This window comes from Meles meles, chromosome 4, assembly GCF_922984935.1.
Source record: "Meles meles chromosome 4, mMelMel3.1 paternal haplotype, whole genome shotgun sequence".
Classification (NCBI taxonomy): Eukaryota; Metazoa; Chordata; class Mammalia; order Carnivora; family Mustelidae; genus Meles; species Meles meles.
The window spans coordinates 53,786,208-53,802,490 of NC_060069.1; the positions used below are offsets into that span (position 1 = coordinate 53,786,208).

The window sequence follows — 16,283 nt, forward strand, 5'->3', positions numbered from 1 at the left end:
TCCAGCAGCCCTCAGTTTGTTTCCTGTGATTAAGAGTCTTTTATGGGGGGGGGGGGGGGAAGAGTCTTTTATGGTTTGTTTCCCTCTCTGGCTTCATGTTGTTTCATTTTCTCCTCTCTTCCCCTATGATCTTCTGCCTTGTTTTTCTTAAATTCCACTTATCAGTGAGATCATATGATAATTACCTTTCTCTTATTGACTTATTTTGCTTAGAATAAACCCTCTAGTTCCATCCACATCGTCGTACAATGCAAGATTTCATTTTTTGATGGCTGCGTAATACTCCATTGTATGTATGCCACATCTTCTTTATCCATTCATCTCTCGATGGACATCTGGGCTCTTTCCATAGTTTGGCTATTGTGGACAGTGCTGCTATAAACATTGGAGTGCAGGTACCACTTCAGATCACTGCATTTGTATTTTTGGGGTAAGTACCTAGTAGTGCAATTGCTGGGTCATTGGGTAGCTCTATTTTCAACTTTCTGAGGAACCTCCATACTCTTTTCCAGAGTGGCTGCACCTACTTGCATTCCAACCAGGAGTGTAGGAGGATTCCCCTTTCTCCACATTCTTGTCAACATCTGTCATTTCCTGACTTGTTAATTTTATCCATTCTGACTTGTGTGAGGTGGTATCTCATTATGGTTTTGATTTGTATTTCTCTGATGCCGAGTGATGTGGAACACTTTTTCCTGTGTCTGTTGGCTCTCTAGATATCTTCTTTGCAGAAATGTCTGTTCATGCTTTCTGCCCATTTCTTGATTGGATTAGTTGTTCTTGGGAGTTGATTTTTTTTTTTTTAAGATTTATTAATTTATTTGACAAGGAGAGAGAGAGATCACTAGTAGGCAGAGAGGCAGGCAGAGGGAGAGGGGGAAACAGGCTCTCCACTGAGCAGAGAGCCTGGTGCTGCTACGCATGATATCAGGATCCTGATAACATGACCTGAGCCAAAAGCAGAGGCTTAACCCACTGAGCCACACCCAGGTGCCCCTGGGAGTTGATTTTGATAAGTTCTTCAGAGATTTTGGGTTCTAGTCCTTGTATCTGATATGGCATTTGCAAATATCTTCTACCATTCTGTCAGTTGTCCTTTGGTTTTGTTGACTCCTTTGCTGTGCAAAAGCTTTTTATCTTGATGAAGTCCCAATTAAGTCTAAGTTTTAAACACATACTAATGAGTGCGTGGGATATAGTAGAATCTGACTGTGGCACTATCTGGTGAGGCAGGGCAACACAAGAACCATGGTGGTTTTAGTCTTGGCTCTGCCACAGTCCTTGGAGTTGGTTAATGTACTTGCCACTCTTTACAGATGATGCACATGTCATGGTGCTCTATTCCCCTCCGGAGCGAGGACTGCGTGTCATCTGATGGCATCCAGAATGGCTGTGGAAACAGATGGGACCTAGTTAGGTAGACTCCCTCATTGGAGTCAAAGGACTCTTTTGTAGGACCCTCTTTACTTCCTAGATTGCCTCTCTTGCCCGCAGTTTACCTGGGGATCCTCCAGTCCCCAGACAGCCTAATTTTCAAATGGAACCTGAGAGCTCATGAGCTGCCATTCCCACAGTTTGTTAATTCTGTTCTCCATTCAAGCCATCATCATGGTCAAGGCTTGGGCTAGAGTTCCCAAGGAGCTGATTAGACTTGTGGCTAATTACCATATGCCTGAAAAACTATACCATCATCCTCTGCTCATGCAAGCATGTATTTTACTTTTTTTTTTTTTTACCCCCAAATACAGGTAAAATGGTTCTTCAGAATCATAGCAATTCCATGACAATTGAATATGACTGTATTTCCCCACATGATTGGCCACTTATTTTAAGCTACAAATTCTACCATACAAAATAATTTCTGTTGGGTAATTGAAATTCCTAACAATGGACATCTTGTTTATCTGAAATTCACTCTAGTTGGAACTTTCTATCTCCTCTGGGCATCTATAATACAAAGATAATAACATTCATAAGAAGTAGTCTAAGGCACTTAGATGTTGAAAAGTTCCATATACTGTCAATTAAGTCAGTTAGAATTAGATTAATTGAGGTTAAGTGTATTTGTTTTGTAGTTCTTTAAGATTTGATAGTCTAGACATGTCTACTACAGTCACCGATTAACCAGAATATAAAATCAAAGTAGCCAAGTACCCCAGCCCGTTCCCGAGATGGCTGTACGACTGACTGTATTCCCCCTTTCCTGGTAGTGTGGAGGCTGAGCTTCTTTCCTTTTCTCACCCAAAATGCTTACCTTCCTTGAATTTTGAGAGTGGGTAATTCTAAATTCCTAAATCCTGAAGCCACTGGGAAAGAGCCTGTGTATCTCCATTAAAGGGCACTCTCTGCTTGACTGTAGGTCTTACTCTGCTTTCGATTAAACTGAAAAAGAAAAAAATCAAAACTGTGCTTCTGACTGCCCTCTTCACTCTTGTCCATTTATCCCCCTTGGTTGTTGGATCTCTTTATTCTCTTTAAATCTAGAGCAATCTACAGTTTTGGGATTTTCTTCTTCTTCTTTTTTTTTTTTTTTTGGATTTTTTAATGACATTGACATTTTGAAGAGTCCAGACTAGTTAGTTGTCTTGTAGAAAATTTTACATCATTTCTTTGCATTGCTCTTCTCTCCTGTAGTATTGTTTTTGTTTTTGCTGTGGTGAAATGTACATAACAAACGTTTGCCATTTTAGCCATTTTTACGCGTGCTGTCCAGCGGCAGTAAGCCCACTGGCAGTGTTATACAACCATCACCACTATCGATTTTCATCATCCCAAAGAGAAACTATGTACCAATAAACAGTAACTCCCCATTTCCCCTTCCCTTAACCCATTGATCTAGATCTAATTAACCTGACCCGTATAAGTCTGAGTGGATTCTCTTAAGTTTGGAGATATATCCAAAACATTCCTTCATGTGAAAAAGTTATAAGAAAATAAATATAAGACCCTAAGAGATTAACTTTAGTATGTGTACTGCCCAAGTGAGCACACTAACAGATTAAGTTTAATAAGCAGTCCAGAGGGATGCCTGGGTGGCTCAGTCAGTTAAGCGTCTGCCGTTGGCTCAGGTGACGAATTCAAGGCCCTGGGATCGAGCCCCACATCAGGCTCCCTGCTAAGGGAGTCTGCTTCTCCCTCTCCTTCTGCCCGTCCCCCAGTTCGTGCTCTCTCTCTCTCTCTCTCTCTCAAGTAAATAAAATCTTTTAAAACATAAAAATCAGGGCAGAGCATAAAATTTTGATACATGCTACAACATGGATGAGCCTTGAAAATATGTGAACTGTAATAAGCCAAACGGAAAAGGACAAATATTTTATGATTCCATTTACAGAGGTATCTGTAATAGGCAAATTCTTTATTCTTATATTTGAGGTAGACTGATGAAAACATTGAAGGCATGCATATAAACTGCAGATGTAACCAGTTGCTTTTGATGAAGGGATAAGTGCACAAAGTCTGGGCAGTTTGGTGTGACAAGAGAAAGAGATGAGGGAGGCAGTAACAGGGTCATGAAAGGGAATTTGGATGTGGTGACAGGGAGTCAAAAAAGGCAGGAGTAACTAGTCATAGTTGTGTTTTAGAAAGTCTCTGGCAGCCAGGGAGGGATGGATGGGAGAGGAGGGAGTGCAGGTGGAAGACAGGCCAAATGGGAGATTGCTGTAATGCTTCTGGGCAGTGAGGATGAGAGATGTCATGACACAGATTTAGAGAAGCTTGATTTCTTTTTTAAAATAAAGGAACTGAGGGCACCTGGGTGGCTCAGTGGGTTAAGCCTTGCCTTCGGCTCAGGTCATGATCTCAGGGTCTTGGGATCGAGTCCCGCATAGTGCTCTCTGCCCTGCAGGGAGCCTGCTTCCTCCTCCTCTCTCTCTCTCTCTGTCTGCCTTTCTGCCTACTTGTGATCTCTCTCTGTCAAATAAATAAGTAAATTTTTTTAAAAAAAAGAACTGAGATTATTCCCTTTTTTTTTAAAGGAATTAAAAAAAATGATTTTCTTAAAACCAGTCCCTTTCCTGGGGCACCTAGGTGGCTCATAAGGTTAAGCATTTGTCTTCAGCTCAGGTCATGATCCTAGGGGTCCTGGGATCAAGCTCCATGTCAGGCTCCCTGCTCAGCTGCGAGCCTGTTTCCTCCCCTACGCCCCTCCTCCCACCCCGCTCATGTTCTCTCTTACTGTCTGTCTGTCCGTCTGTCTCTCGCTCGCTGGCTCGCTCACAAATAAATAAATAAATAAATAAAATTCTTTAAAAAAAAAAAAACTAAAACAAACAAAAACAGGCCTGGGTTACTGTGTACGTTTGGCTTTTTAAAGCAAGACACACTTTTATGAATTTCAGAGAGTAAAAGATCTACATTGGCTGGTTGAATCTGAGCCAAACACTTTGTTTCTTTTTTAAAGGGAACAGGGAAAAGAACTCTTCCCTTTTCTCTTGACTACCTGGCCGGGGAGAAGTAAACAGTTGGCCTTCCTGGGTGGGGTCAGGGGATCCACATGCGAGGCAGGCTACAGCCAGCAGGAGAAGTGCTTTTCCCAGCCCCGGGGGTGCCCTGTTCACCTTTTAGACTAGACACTGGGCTCTGTGCCAGTCAGGAGACTAGTTACCGGACAGGAGACTAGTAACCAGGAAACTGTCCTTGAGGAAATTACTTTCAGCAGAGGGTTGGTGGGGAGACATGACAGCCCCAGCAGAGAAATAATGATAGTGGAGTGAGCTGTTAGAAAAGCTGGAGTGCAGAGGAGACAGTTCTGCATGGAGATGCCCTGGAAGCCTCTGTAGGTGTGAGCAGGGTTTGAAGGGCACGTGGAAGTCCTTCCCAGAGGAGAGGGACACAGGCATCGCAGGACACTGACACAAGGGGGCATACCATCCAGATGGTGCTGTGCAAGCCAGCAGGACCCGTGAGGGTCCTGATCATTCCTGATCCTGAAAGATAATCGCTTGGGATAATCTTCCCAGTGACCCAAGGATCAGTTTAATTAGTTCTCCAGTAGTGATCACCAGTTCCTTTTTTAGTTCTTGCTTCTTTTTCTTCCTTTGCATAGTGAGTTAAGATTAGAGATGCCACACTGTAGTTTTTTAGAGATTATTTCTCCTAGAATCCTAAACAAACATTGCAGTTGTTGAACTGATTGCTCGATGTGCATTCTTTACATGAGGTATTACAGGGAAACATTAGTATTTCAGACCCATTTAGTTAGGATTTGGGGTAATTTGGACCAGGCCAAGTGTGACAGCTTACACATTAGGAACAGAGTTGGCTAAATAATTAATATTTTGTTAAACAGGATTTCAAGAATGCTTAACCTAATTATGGAAGAAGTGAGCTGTTTGTTTTTGTTCTTTCCCTTTTTTTCTTTCTTTTTTTTAATTTAGTAGATTCTGGTGTACTTTTCAAGAATAAATCTTATGTATTCATTAAAGCAGCCTTAGTAGGAGTTTTAATTGTTAATTTTTTAAAGCAAGTAAGATGTGAATACATTCCCATTTTATTAAAAATGTAAATGATAGAAGTAGCTAAAATAAAAAGTGTATGTTCCCCCCTTTACCAACTGCTTCTAGCTACCTTTTTTTATGCATTTATAAACACATACATTTAATAACAGGTAGCTTGTTTTTGGGTGCTTAAAAAACAGGATCAACCTAATCTATAATTAGCTCTCTTCTTATAACAACATGCCTTAGAGAGTTCCCTATGACCATGCCCATGTGTTTACTTCATTTTTTAAAAGTAATCTCTACACCCAGTGTGGGGTTCGAACTCTCAACCCCGAGATCAAGAATCGGATGCTCTACTGACTGAGCCAGCTAGGTATCACTACTTCATTCTTTTTAACGGTCATCTAACATTCCATCTTGTGACTATCCTATGATTTAATTTTTTTTAAATTTTCTCACCATAGCATATAACCTCCCCAATGTCCATCACCCAGCCACCCCATCATTCCATCCGCTCTCCCCTCCAGCAACCCTCAGTTTGTTTCCTGAGATTAAGAGTCTCTTATGAAAAAAAAAAAAAAAAGGTCTCTTATGGTTTGTCTCCCTCTCTGGTTTCATCTTGTTTCATTTCCCCCTCCCTTTCCCTATGATCCTGTGTCTTGTTTCTCAAATTCCTCATATCAGTGAGATCATATGATAATTGTCTTTCTCTGATTTACTTATTTTGCTTAGCATAATATCCTCTAGTTCCATCCACGTTGTTGCAAATGGCAAGATTTCGGGTTTTTTGATGGCTGCAGAGTATTCCATTTTATATTTATATATCACATCTACTTTATCCATTCATCGCTTGATGGATATCTGGACTCTTTCCATTGGCTGTTTTGGACAGTGCTGCTATAAACATTGGGGTACATGTACCCCTTCAGATCACATTTGTATCATTGGGGTAAGTACCTAGTAGTGCAGTTGCTGGGTCATAAGGTAGCTCTGTTTTCAACTTTTTGAGGAACTTCCATGCTGTTTTCCAGAGTGGCTGCACCAGCTTGCGTTCCCACCAACAGTGTAGGAGGGTTCCCCTTTCTCCGCATTCTCACCAACACCTGTCGTTTCCCGACTGGTTGATTTTAGCCATTCTGACTGGTGTGAGGTGATATCTCACTGTGGTTTTCATTTGTATTTCCTTGATGCTAAGTGCTATTGAGCACTTTTTCATGTGTCTGTTGGCCATTTGGATGTCTTCTTTGCAGAAATGTCTGTTCATGTGCTCTGCCCATCCTATGATTTATTTATTCCTTGCCCTGTTGGTGGATATTCAAATTGTTTGCAGTGTTTGTCATAACAAACAATGCTATTATCACTGTCTTTTTTCAAATCTTTGTGTTCATGCATGAATTTCTTCCAATAAGACTTATACAACTAAATTCTTGGTTAGCATTTAGAGTCAATGTTTATATTTGGAGATAACAAAAACTTTTTTTTTTAGAAATATTCAATTTCTTGCAAATTCTGATGCCTTTTCTATAAGTAGTTAGACTTGTGACATCTTCTGTGGAGCAATCCATGTAGCCACGACATGGGATGGTGTCAGCAGTTTTATTAGGAACTATTGCCAAGGGCAGTGTCAGAAAAGAGGCTTCATAGCATAGAGGTAGAAATGAATTCTTGGTTTGTTTTCTTCCTTCCTACCCTGATGCAACATTAGGGAGTCTATAGACTGGCTTGTATTGTCATTTAAGCAACCCTATAGAAAGCATTAATGCATTCTCATTTTTAAAAAATATGGCAGAAGTACTCTGTAGGCTCTAGAACATAGGGATGCCTCCACTGCATTTAAAAACAATCTGAGAAAGCTGGAGCCCTCCCCCCCCCCAATTAACTTCATTGTTGGCTTCCATGTTTCGTCTCTCTTTTCCTGTCTGCATGAATTGTAACATTGTTTTCAGGCGCTATTGCCCAGATTAAAGCCATGCAAAAACATGTGTTACTACTGTTTGTTACCTCTGACACCAGAAGGAAAGAAAAAGTAATGGGTACTTTGGCTATCACATCCCTTCTCTTGCAACCCCTCCCAAATGGATATGTAGGAGAATCGAATGTCAAGTCTATCCATGAAAATGACCTCTCTAATATTTAAATGTTGATTTGTGGGGCACCTGGTGGCTTAGTCGTTAACCACCTGGCTTCTACACAGGTCATGATCCCAGGATCCTGGGATGGGGTGCCAGATCACTCTCCCACTCCCCCTGCTTGTGGTTTTTTTTCCCCCTCTCTCTCTGTGTCAAATAAAACCTTTAAAAATAAATAAATAAGTGCTGATTTGTATTCTTTTCAGGATCTAACATGTTCTTAAAAGGTAGAAAAAAGAAAAATTCATGGGGCACCTAAGTGGCTCAGTGGTTTAAGCCTCTGCCTTCCGCTCAGGTCATGGTCTCAGGGTCCTGGGATCGAGTCCCACATCAGGCTCTCTGCTTAGCAGGGACCACATCAGTCTCTCTGCTCAGCAGGGAGTGTGCTTCCCTTTCTCTCTCAGCCTGCCTCTCTGCCTACTTGTGATCTCTGTCTGTCAAATAAATAAATAAAATCTTTAAAAAAAAAAGATAGAAAAATTCTTATCCTCCTATTTCTATTCTTTTCTCGATCTAATTTTAATGTTTACATAAAAACAAGAAACAATCGAAATCACTTAAAGTTATCAGACCAGCAGGATGTCCCAGGAAAACAGAAAAATCCTCTGACTAGAAAGGCGGAAGTCCCAACAGTCCATGAGCAAGGGACGGGTTAAATGCACTTTGGTACATCCAGGTAGGAGAAAATAGAATGAGGAAAAACAGTTGCTCTCTCCCAACATGGGAAGATCAGCAGGATATTACTGTTAGGTGAAAAAAACAACATGCAGAGAGTTTGTAGAATATGCAAATATTTCTGTAAGAGAAAAGGAGAAATAAGAATTTATATTTGTATTTGCGTTTATTTGCATGAAGAAATGGAAGGACACATGAGTAATAAGTAAAAGTATTTGCTTCTGGTGAGGGAAGGGGGTGCGTGGGAGTAAGTCTTTTCCTAGTCTACCTTTTTATAGTGTTCTAATTTTTGGGTTATTACTGTATTATTTAAAGATAAAAGTAATTTTTGAGAGGAAGTTTTGCATTATTAGGTATGGGGTGAGCTAAAGCTGATCTTGGTGAAGCCCACTCTACATGTGACTTGACCTGTCATGTTTGAGCCTATGTACCTTTTGGGGTGGGGTCAGTTGCAGGGCCATATGTTTTGGGGATGAAGGTAGTAAATTCTGTAGTTAGAATCTCTATGACAATTTAAGTTCTAACCACTTTGGCAAGAAGTTGAAAAGGCATGTTTGCATTTAAACTGTTTCTTTAGCATATTCAGACTTTTTGGGCTTATTCTTCACTTTTTTCCCCCAAGTAACTGACACCCTTAAAACATGATGCTCATGAGTCACAGCTGGAATCTCTTGTCGATGCCTCCATAAGCCCCCTGAGAAGGTGAACTCGAACTCTGGTCTTAAGCCTCTTTTTATTGCTTGTTGAAGTCTGTGTCCTAGAGAGAGTGCTACAGTTTGAGCTTTCGTTTTTACAGGAGCAGAAAAATTCAGATCCGAAACATCCCTCCTCACCTGCAGTGGGAGGTAAGCCCATGTCACCTGTGTAAACACAGACGATGTAAACATCTCTTTCCTGCTCTCTTTCCTCACCTTGCTTTTTAATAGGCCAGCAAAACCTCTCTCCCTCTGTTAGTTCCCTGAGGAATTAGAGGTCCTCGAGGCCTTTCTCACAAGGCCACTGGGTCCTCTATCTCCCTTTATCAATACCCTAATGTATGTGATCTATCATAACATTAGGTTTGTGTTTGTCCTTCTCGTGGTGCAAGATGTACGCTTTAAGCCCTCCTGCTCTGTCTTCTCCAGCACCAGGCACCAACAAATTGAAACAAAATGTGTATCTGGTTGGTGATTTTTGTCTTACGATTTTGTGAACGATTTTTGCCTTTCCAAATTATGATTTTGGAAAAAAAAATAAAATCAGTGGAAACTCAATAAAAATAGAAGTTTGTTAGTTTGAGTAGGTTTTCTTTTTAATTAGTTTTGCTACGAGTAGTGGGTAAGATACAGTTTTAGAACTGTAAAACTTTTTATAAAATAGCAACATTAAAATCAAGAAGATAAAATTCAAAGAGTGGCTTGCATTATTTAAAAACAAACTGCCCAAATGTTTATTTCCAACTCAAAATCAAAACAGCCTTGAAGGAAACAATGTTTTGTCTAATATTTTTATTACTTAAAAAAAAAAAACTAACCTTTATTATGAAACATTTCAAACATATATATCCTATTGCTTTGTAAAAATTAGGAGATTCCATATATTATATGTTAATTTAAGAATAAATAAATAAATAGATAGATAGATAAGGAGATTCCCTAGAGAGAGACAGAAGGAAGAATGATTAAAACTTTCAAGAAGGACAAATGAGCCTTGTATTTTATTCTGCTTTTCATTTCAAAAGCAGTATGTTCCAACCGTCATGATGAATGGGATTGTTAACAGTTACTAAGACTGAAATTCTTCTGTGTCACCTCAGTGAAAAGATTACTTAAGAGTCAATAAGCAGGGGCACCTGGTTGGCTCAGTGGGGTAAAGTCTCTGCCTTCGGCTCAGGTCATGATCCCAGGGTCCTGGGATCGAGCCCCACATCGGGCTCTCTGCTCTGCAGGGAGCCTGCTTCCTCCTCTCTCTCTGTCTGCCTTTCTGCCTAGTTGTGATTTCTCTCTGTCAAATAAATAAAATATTAAAAAAAAAAAAAGAGTCAATAAGCAAATGCAAGTACCATGTATTTTTCAGTTCTGTTTTTTTGGAAGACCTGAAATATCAATTTAATTGGATTATTGCCATAACTGTCCTTGTTTTGTTTTAGTTCATTTGCTGGAAGTTATCGCTATACCTTCTGTGTGTGTGTTTGTGTGTGTGAATATGATCTTGTCTTCCATTCTGACATTGAAGCTTTCTTTCTTTCTTTTTTCAGGTGCTGGATGGACTTTTGGCTCAGTATGGGACAGTGGAGAATGTAGAACAAGGTAATAAGTGAAGAAATTAGCCTGTTGAATTTTTTTTTCCATTTTATTTATTTTTTCAGCGTAACAGTATTCATTGTTTTTGCACAACACCCAGTGCTCCATGCAAAACGTGCCCTCTGTATTACCCACCACCTGTTCCCCCAACCTCCCACCCCTGACCCTTCAAAACCCTCAGGTTGTTTTTCAGAGTCCATAGTCTCTTATGGTTCGCCTCCCCTTCCAATTTTTTTTTTTTTAATAAACATATAATGTATTTTTATCCCCAGGGGTACAGGTCTGTGAATCGCCAGGTTTATACACTTCACAGCACTCATGATAGCACATACCCTCCCCAATGTCCATAGCCCCCTCCCCAGCCTGTTGAATTTTGATAGGGATTATTATCTGTTATTTCTTATAGGCTGGGCCAGCTCCAAGGAGAAATAGTAAATTCAAATTCTTTTGGAACAAGCTTCCTCGTATATGAGAGATATTCAGATCTTTTTATCCATATTTATATAATTTATGTTTTCAAGGACTAGGATTTTCAGGTTGTTTTTTTAATACTCTGTTAATGTGCTGAAGCAGTAGGCAAACACTGTCAGGCCAGGGTAAGCTTAATTCACTTGAAAGTAATTGAATTTATGCTCTTACAGTTTTCCTCTTCCTGGCTGAGAACAACAGATCCCTAATGTCTCAGTGTTTCTCAAGGAATAGGACTCCTACACCAGAATCCCCCACAGTGCTTATGAAAATGCAGACTCTTGGGATTCACCATAGACCTAGAAAGTAAAACTCTTAGGGGCAAGAATTCATGAATCTTTATTTTAAACAAGCACCCCCAAGTGATTTTTGTGTATATTCAAGTTTGAGAGCCACAGGCTTAGGAACAGAGCTGGAAATCCACAGAAAATAGATACTCTTCTTTCTACCATTCTCATCTAAAACATGAAATGCTATGATTTGAAAAAGAAAAGAAGGTACATTTTTATTTTATTTTATTTATTTATTTATTTTTTTTTAAGGTACATTTTTAAAGAAGCTGGTACCTTATATGGCTCTTTAAGTGTCCCAGAAAAGTAGATTCCAGGCTTCTGATGTGACGGACTATAACATGTCATAAAGATTATTTTTCCTTTGGCCTAAAAAGCAGGATGTGAATTCGGTCATTTACTGACTATGGGCCCTTGGGAAAGTCACTTACCCTCCCTGACTCAGTTTCCACCTGTACAAAATGGGAAGAATAATTTCTATCCCTTCCATTTCACCGAGTAGTTGTGGCACCCAAAGAGAATATAAATATATGGAGTCCTCTATGATCTCAAGGGATTGTTGAGGTTCACTTGAAAATCATCACAGAGAACCCATTTTTTTATATGCAATCTGTTCTATCTGCCAGTATAATAATCATTTTAAAGTAGTAAGTATTCAGATGTTCTCCATTCCAGGAAAACATAAAATAAAATAAAAATATTATTATTCAGTTTCATGCTGCTGACTGCCCATGCCCAAAGGTGAAGGGAAAGAGCTCAGAAAGAAGATACAATTTAGAAAGATTTTTCTCAGTTCTTGGTATTTCCCTCAACATGGAAAAGAAGACACTCTAATAAGGATTGGATGTGGTAGGCAAGATGGCCTCACAGACATGAACCTGTGAAAGTTACTAGCTAAGGCCATGTTATAAATTCAGAACAATGCCAGGCAAGGAAGAATTACTCCAGGTCCCTGGGGGAGTGTACAATTCCTAGCACACCTGTGCCCCAGAGACCACCCAGTTTCTGTCTGCCTCACAACTACAGGATGGAAGTGTTGGGCTTTTGTTTTGTTTTGTTTTGTTTCATAGGTGACTCCTGATTGAGCAGGGAAACATTTTCAGTAGAGTTTTAAGAAACTTTTTAGAGCTTTTATGTCTAGTGAAATAAATATTTGAATGGAGCTCAGTTCTTTCCAGAATCACTGAACTTTCTGATTTCCTGAAGGCAGGTGTCTTTGAATAACAGAGAATATGAGTAAGAAGTGAGAAAAAAATCTGAGAATCCTACTGGATAGATTTATTCAGGAGGGTCAAACCCAGCCCTTTCTCCCTTTGTGGGAGTCAACAGCCTCATCCAGAGCACTAGAAGGCAGCAAATAGAAACCCTGTGTACATTCTGTGTGTCAGCACTGAGAGAGGACAGTTTTGAGCTGCTCACCCCCTGTTTGGCACTGTGAGGACTTCTCTGGGTAAGTGTGAATTAGAGGCAGGAAGAACGCTCCTGGGCAGAGCCAGGTTGGGCTCAGCATTTATGACATGAACATCTCAATGGCAGCTCCTTCCCGAGGAGTGTGCATCCCTTCCTTGGGAAGGCTGCAGCGACTTTGAAGTTATTGGATAAACAATATTTTTAACCATGGTCTTTAACCTCTTTGAGAGTCTTATGGAAATTATAAGCCAGAGAGATTCATATAGCTGTACCCTTGAGTCTTGGGTAGGGGTGGGGTGTGAGTTTATGAAATTCCTGAAGCTCTAACATGGACCCAGGATTAGGAATTCCTGCACTACAGGGTTTTAGTATTCCTTTGGAAAGCAGCTTTATCATAGTTTTCTTGAATTATCATTAACTTCCTGTTGTTGTTAACTCCAAGCCTCCCAATAGCTTAAATGTTTAAAGGAAGGAACTGATTTAGTCATGGTTACTAGTTAGGAGAAGATCAGGATTAGGGGGTTAACTTTACTGGCTTGGACTGGGAAAGTTTTATCTTGCCTTCTGAGTTTATTTTTAACTCCTAACTTTAGAAGAAGAGGCAAGCAATTAGGAGCCAAGATAAGCCCGCTCACAAGAGTTTGGTATTAGCCTTTCTTAGAGTTTGTGTTCTTTCCTTCAGCCAAGTGAGTTATAATTGTCAGTTTTCTTTGTTTATTATACACAGTTACTAGATTTAACTCACACAGTCATGGAACTCAGTCAAAGGGAAACAGAAATATTATTAATTCAACTTTAGGAATGAATGAAGACTTAAAATACTTGCTTATTATTTTATACATATGTCCAATTATTTAAAAGTAAATGCAGACATAACAATTAAAACTCATACCTTGCTGGTAGTACAGTAAATTGACATAAACTTCTAGGAAAATAATCTGAAAATATGCATTAGGCATTATGTTCTGTTACCCAGTTATTTTTCTTCTGTGATTTTATCCTAAAAAAGTATTCAGAAGAGAACACAGATCAGATGGTGTTTGCAGTAAAGGTAATTTTTAGCAGTACTACTTAGAATAGCAGGTATTGGGAATAACCCATATGTCAACAACTGAGGAATGGTTAGGCAAAAGTCATGGCACATTTACTTGCTAAAATTTTATGTAACCTTAGAAATGAAAAATACAAATATGTGCATAGACATAGGCACAGTATTTATAAGTGGAACTATAGCTTTGAGTTGTATATACAATTGATTACAAATGTGTGTATACAGTTGATTAAAACGAATGCACACGAATAAAGATAGAGATTCGAATGACTGGAGTTTTTTGTGCATTCTTCTCTAAAGTCTGTTTACGTGGAGCCGGAGGGTGACAGCTTTTTTTCTATGACAGTATAGTTTTTGCTTCTTTCCTAGTCAACACAGACACAGAAACTGCCGTTGTCAACGTCACATATGCAACAAGAGAAGAAGCAAAAATGTAAGTGGATTTGGGCTACTTTCCTTTTAAATTTGGGGACGGTTGTCTTTGATTTCCAAAAGATGCAAATGTTTGACACAGCAAAGGAGCCCCAGGGCATCTGTGCTCCCTTTGACAAGTCAGTGGAGCAAGGCATTTGTACTGGGATGTCCGTGGGTGGGTGGTATGGAGACTTTATCTTGAAAAATGTTGAGCCTTGGCATCAAAACCGAGGTGGGTGCTGTGTCTTGACGTGGTCAGCAACAGAGGCACCAGCTCTGTGAAACCGTGTTCCTCAGATTCTGCTTTGCCAACCGCTGAGAGCTGTTTTACCTGGAGCTTCCCGGTGCACTGTGAGGAAGAAGCACAAACCTATTTCTGCCCACACTTGGTGAAGAGATTAACATCCATTTTTCCTCTGTGTAATGTTAAAAAATGGGGATCCATTTCAATGACACCAACAGCAGGGAGAATTGTCCGGGAGTGGTTAGTCAAAGATCACCTGGTTTGGGTTCTCTTTTCCTGACTTCCATTCACTTCTAGTCCCCATTCATAACTGCATTGCTTCAATGATAGTTTATTTGCAGTTGACAATGAATGGTCATGGGATTGAGTTTTTAACAACAACAAAACGAAACAAAACAAAGCCAAGTTCCTCTCTGTAAAAGGTCCTTAAAGTGAAATGCCTGTCAGGTCATTGTAACTAGAATTATGATCAGACATGGTCCTGTTTCATGGATGTGGCGTAACCTTGGTTGTACACCCCAAAATTATAGTTTTATTTATTTTTCAAGGTGTCAACACACATGAAGATAACCCATCCTCATACCACTAGTCTTAAAGAAGTTAATTTTGCATCGAAAAAGGCAATAGATCACTTGCTGTGGACTTTAGCCACACATAGATAAGCAGGATGCATACCAGCAACTCACCATCGTAGCTTGTGTCCAGTTGCCACTTAGCCAGGGCTGCCATACACGATATGACTGTGTTGCTTTTATTGAATTCAAAGGTACTGTTTTGTAATAAATTTACTAACCCCTAAACATCAACCTAGTAGAATAAGATTATTGTTTTCACATGCTGTAAAAAATTTGTGAAAAAAATTGTTCCATTTCCTGTATAATTATAAAAATGCAGTAGTAGGATGTTGTGTATTTCCTATCAAATTAATAAATAATTTTCAGTAATACTTTTGTTTTCGAGGACTCAAGGAAACAAACGCTCTCTTAGCTGCTGCGGGATAGTAAGTGTTGAAACCTTTCCGGAAGCACACTGGGCAGTAGTTAACAGTTAGACTTGTGCATATACTCTCTGACCCAGCAGTTCCATTAGGAGTCTGTTCTATGTGCAGTTGGAGTTGCAGAAATGCCCATGGCAACACTGTACATAATAATAAAAGATTGGACATATAGACATAGATACCTATATATCTGTATCTAACAATAGGGAATGAGTTGCAAAAACGATGATAAGTCAGTAAAATGTTAAACAGCCAGTAAAAACTAAATCACAGGGACGCCTGGGTGGCTCAGTTGGTTAAGCCTCTGCCTTCGACTTGGGTCAGGATTCCAGTGTTCTGGAATGAGCCCCACATCGGGCTCCTTGCTCAGCAGGGAACCTGGTTCTCTCTGCCTGCTCTTCCCTCTGCTTGTACTCTTTCTCACACAAATAAATAAATAAATAAAATCTTTAACAAACAAACAAAAAACAACTAAATTACAGGACATTTAATGACTTGGAAAACAATTAGAGTATTAACTCTTTTTTGAAGATTAGAAAATAGTATACACACTATAATCTATGTTTATAAATGATAATATTTAAGAAAAGAAAGATACAGAGTGGACTAGAATTTTTTTTCTCATTTGTTCATATCTATTTCTGAATTTTCAATAAGATGTATTATGATCAAAATGAGAAAAAAATGACTCCTCATTTTATACCAATATTTATAAAGAGTTTTTGATGAGGGGGATACAACCTTGGGTGGTGAAAAAAGGCAGAATCCGTAGTTGTATATCAAGTGGGACCAGGCCTGTACATTGTAATTATGTGTTTAATTGTTACGCTCTGAGGGAGCAGAACTGGCATCTGCCTTGCTCATCGCTGTATCCTCGGGGTGGAT

The 16,283-nt window shown here is 39.5% G+C and overlaps 1 protein-coding gene across 6 annotated transcripts in view; it reads left to right on the plus strand.

Moving 5' to 3' along the window:
* The window catches only part of IGF2BP2 (insulin like growth factor 2 mRNA binding protein 2), a 160,548-nt gene that overhangs the window by 107,573 nt on the left and 36,692 nt on the right, over positions 1–16,283 (plus strand). For 3 of the 6 annotated variants that reach the window (XM_046002617.1, XM_046002613.1, XM_046002615.1), the window contains exons 3-5: positions 9,039–9,087; positions 10,479–10,530; positions 14,095–14,176. In XM_046002617.1, the coding sequence (XP_045858573.1) occupies positions 9,039–9,087; positions 10,479–10,530; positions 14,095–14,176 (183 nt within the window). The remainder of the gene's footprint in view (positions 1–9,038; positions 9,088–10,478; positions 10,531–14,094; positions 14,177–16,283) is intronic. The other 3 variants (XM_046002614.1, XM_046002618.1, XM_046002616.1) reach the window with 1 other exon arrangement.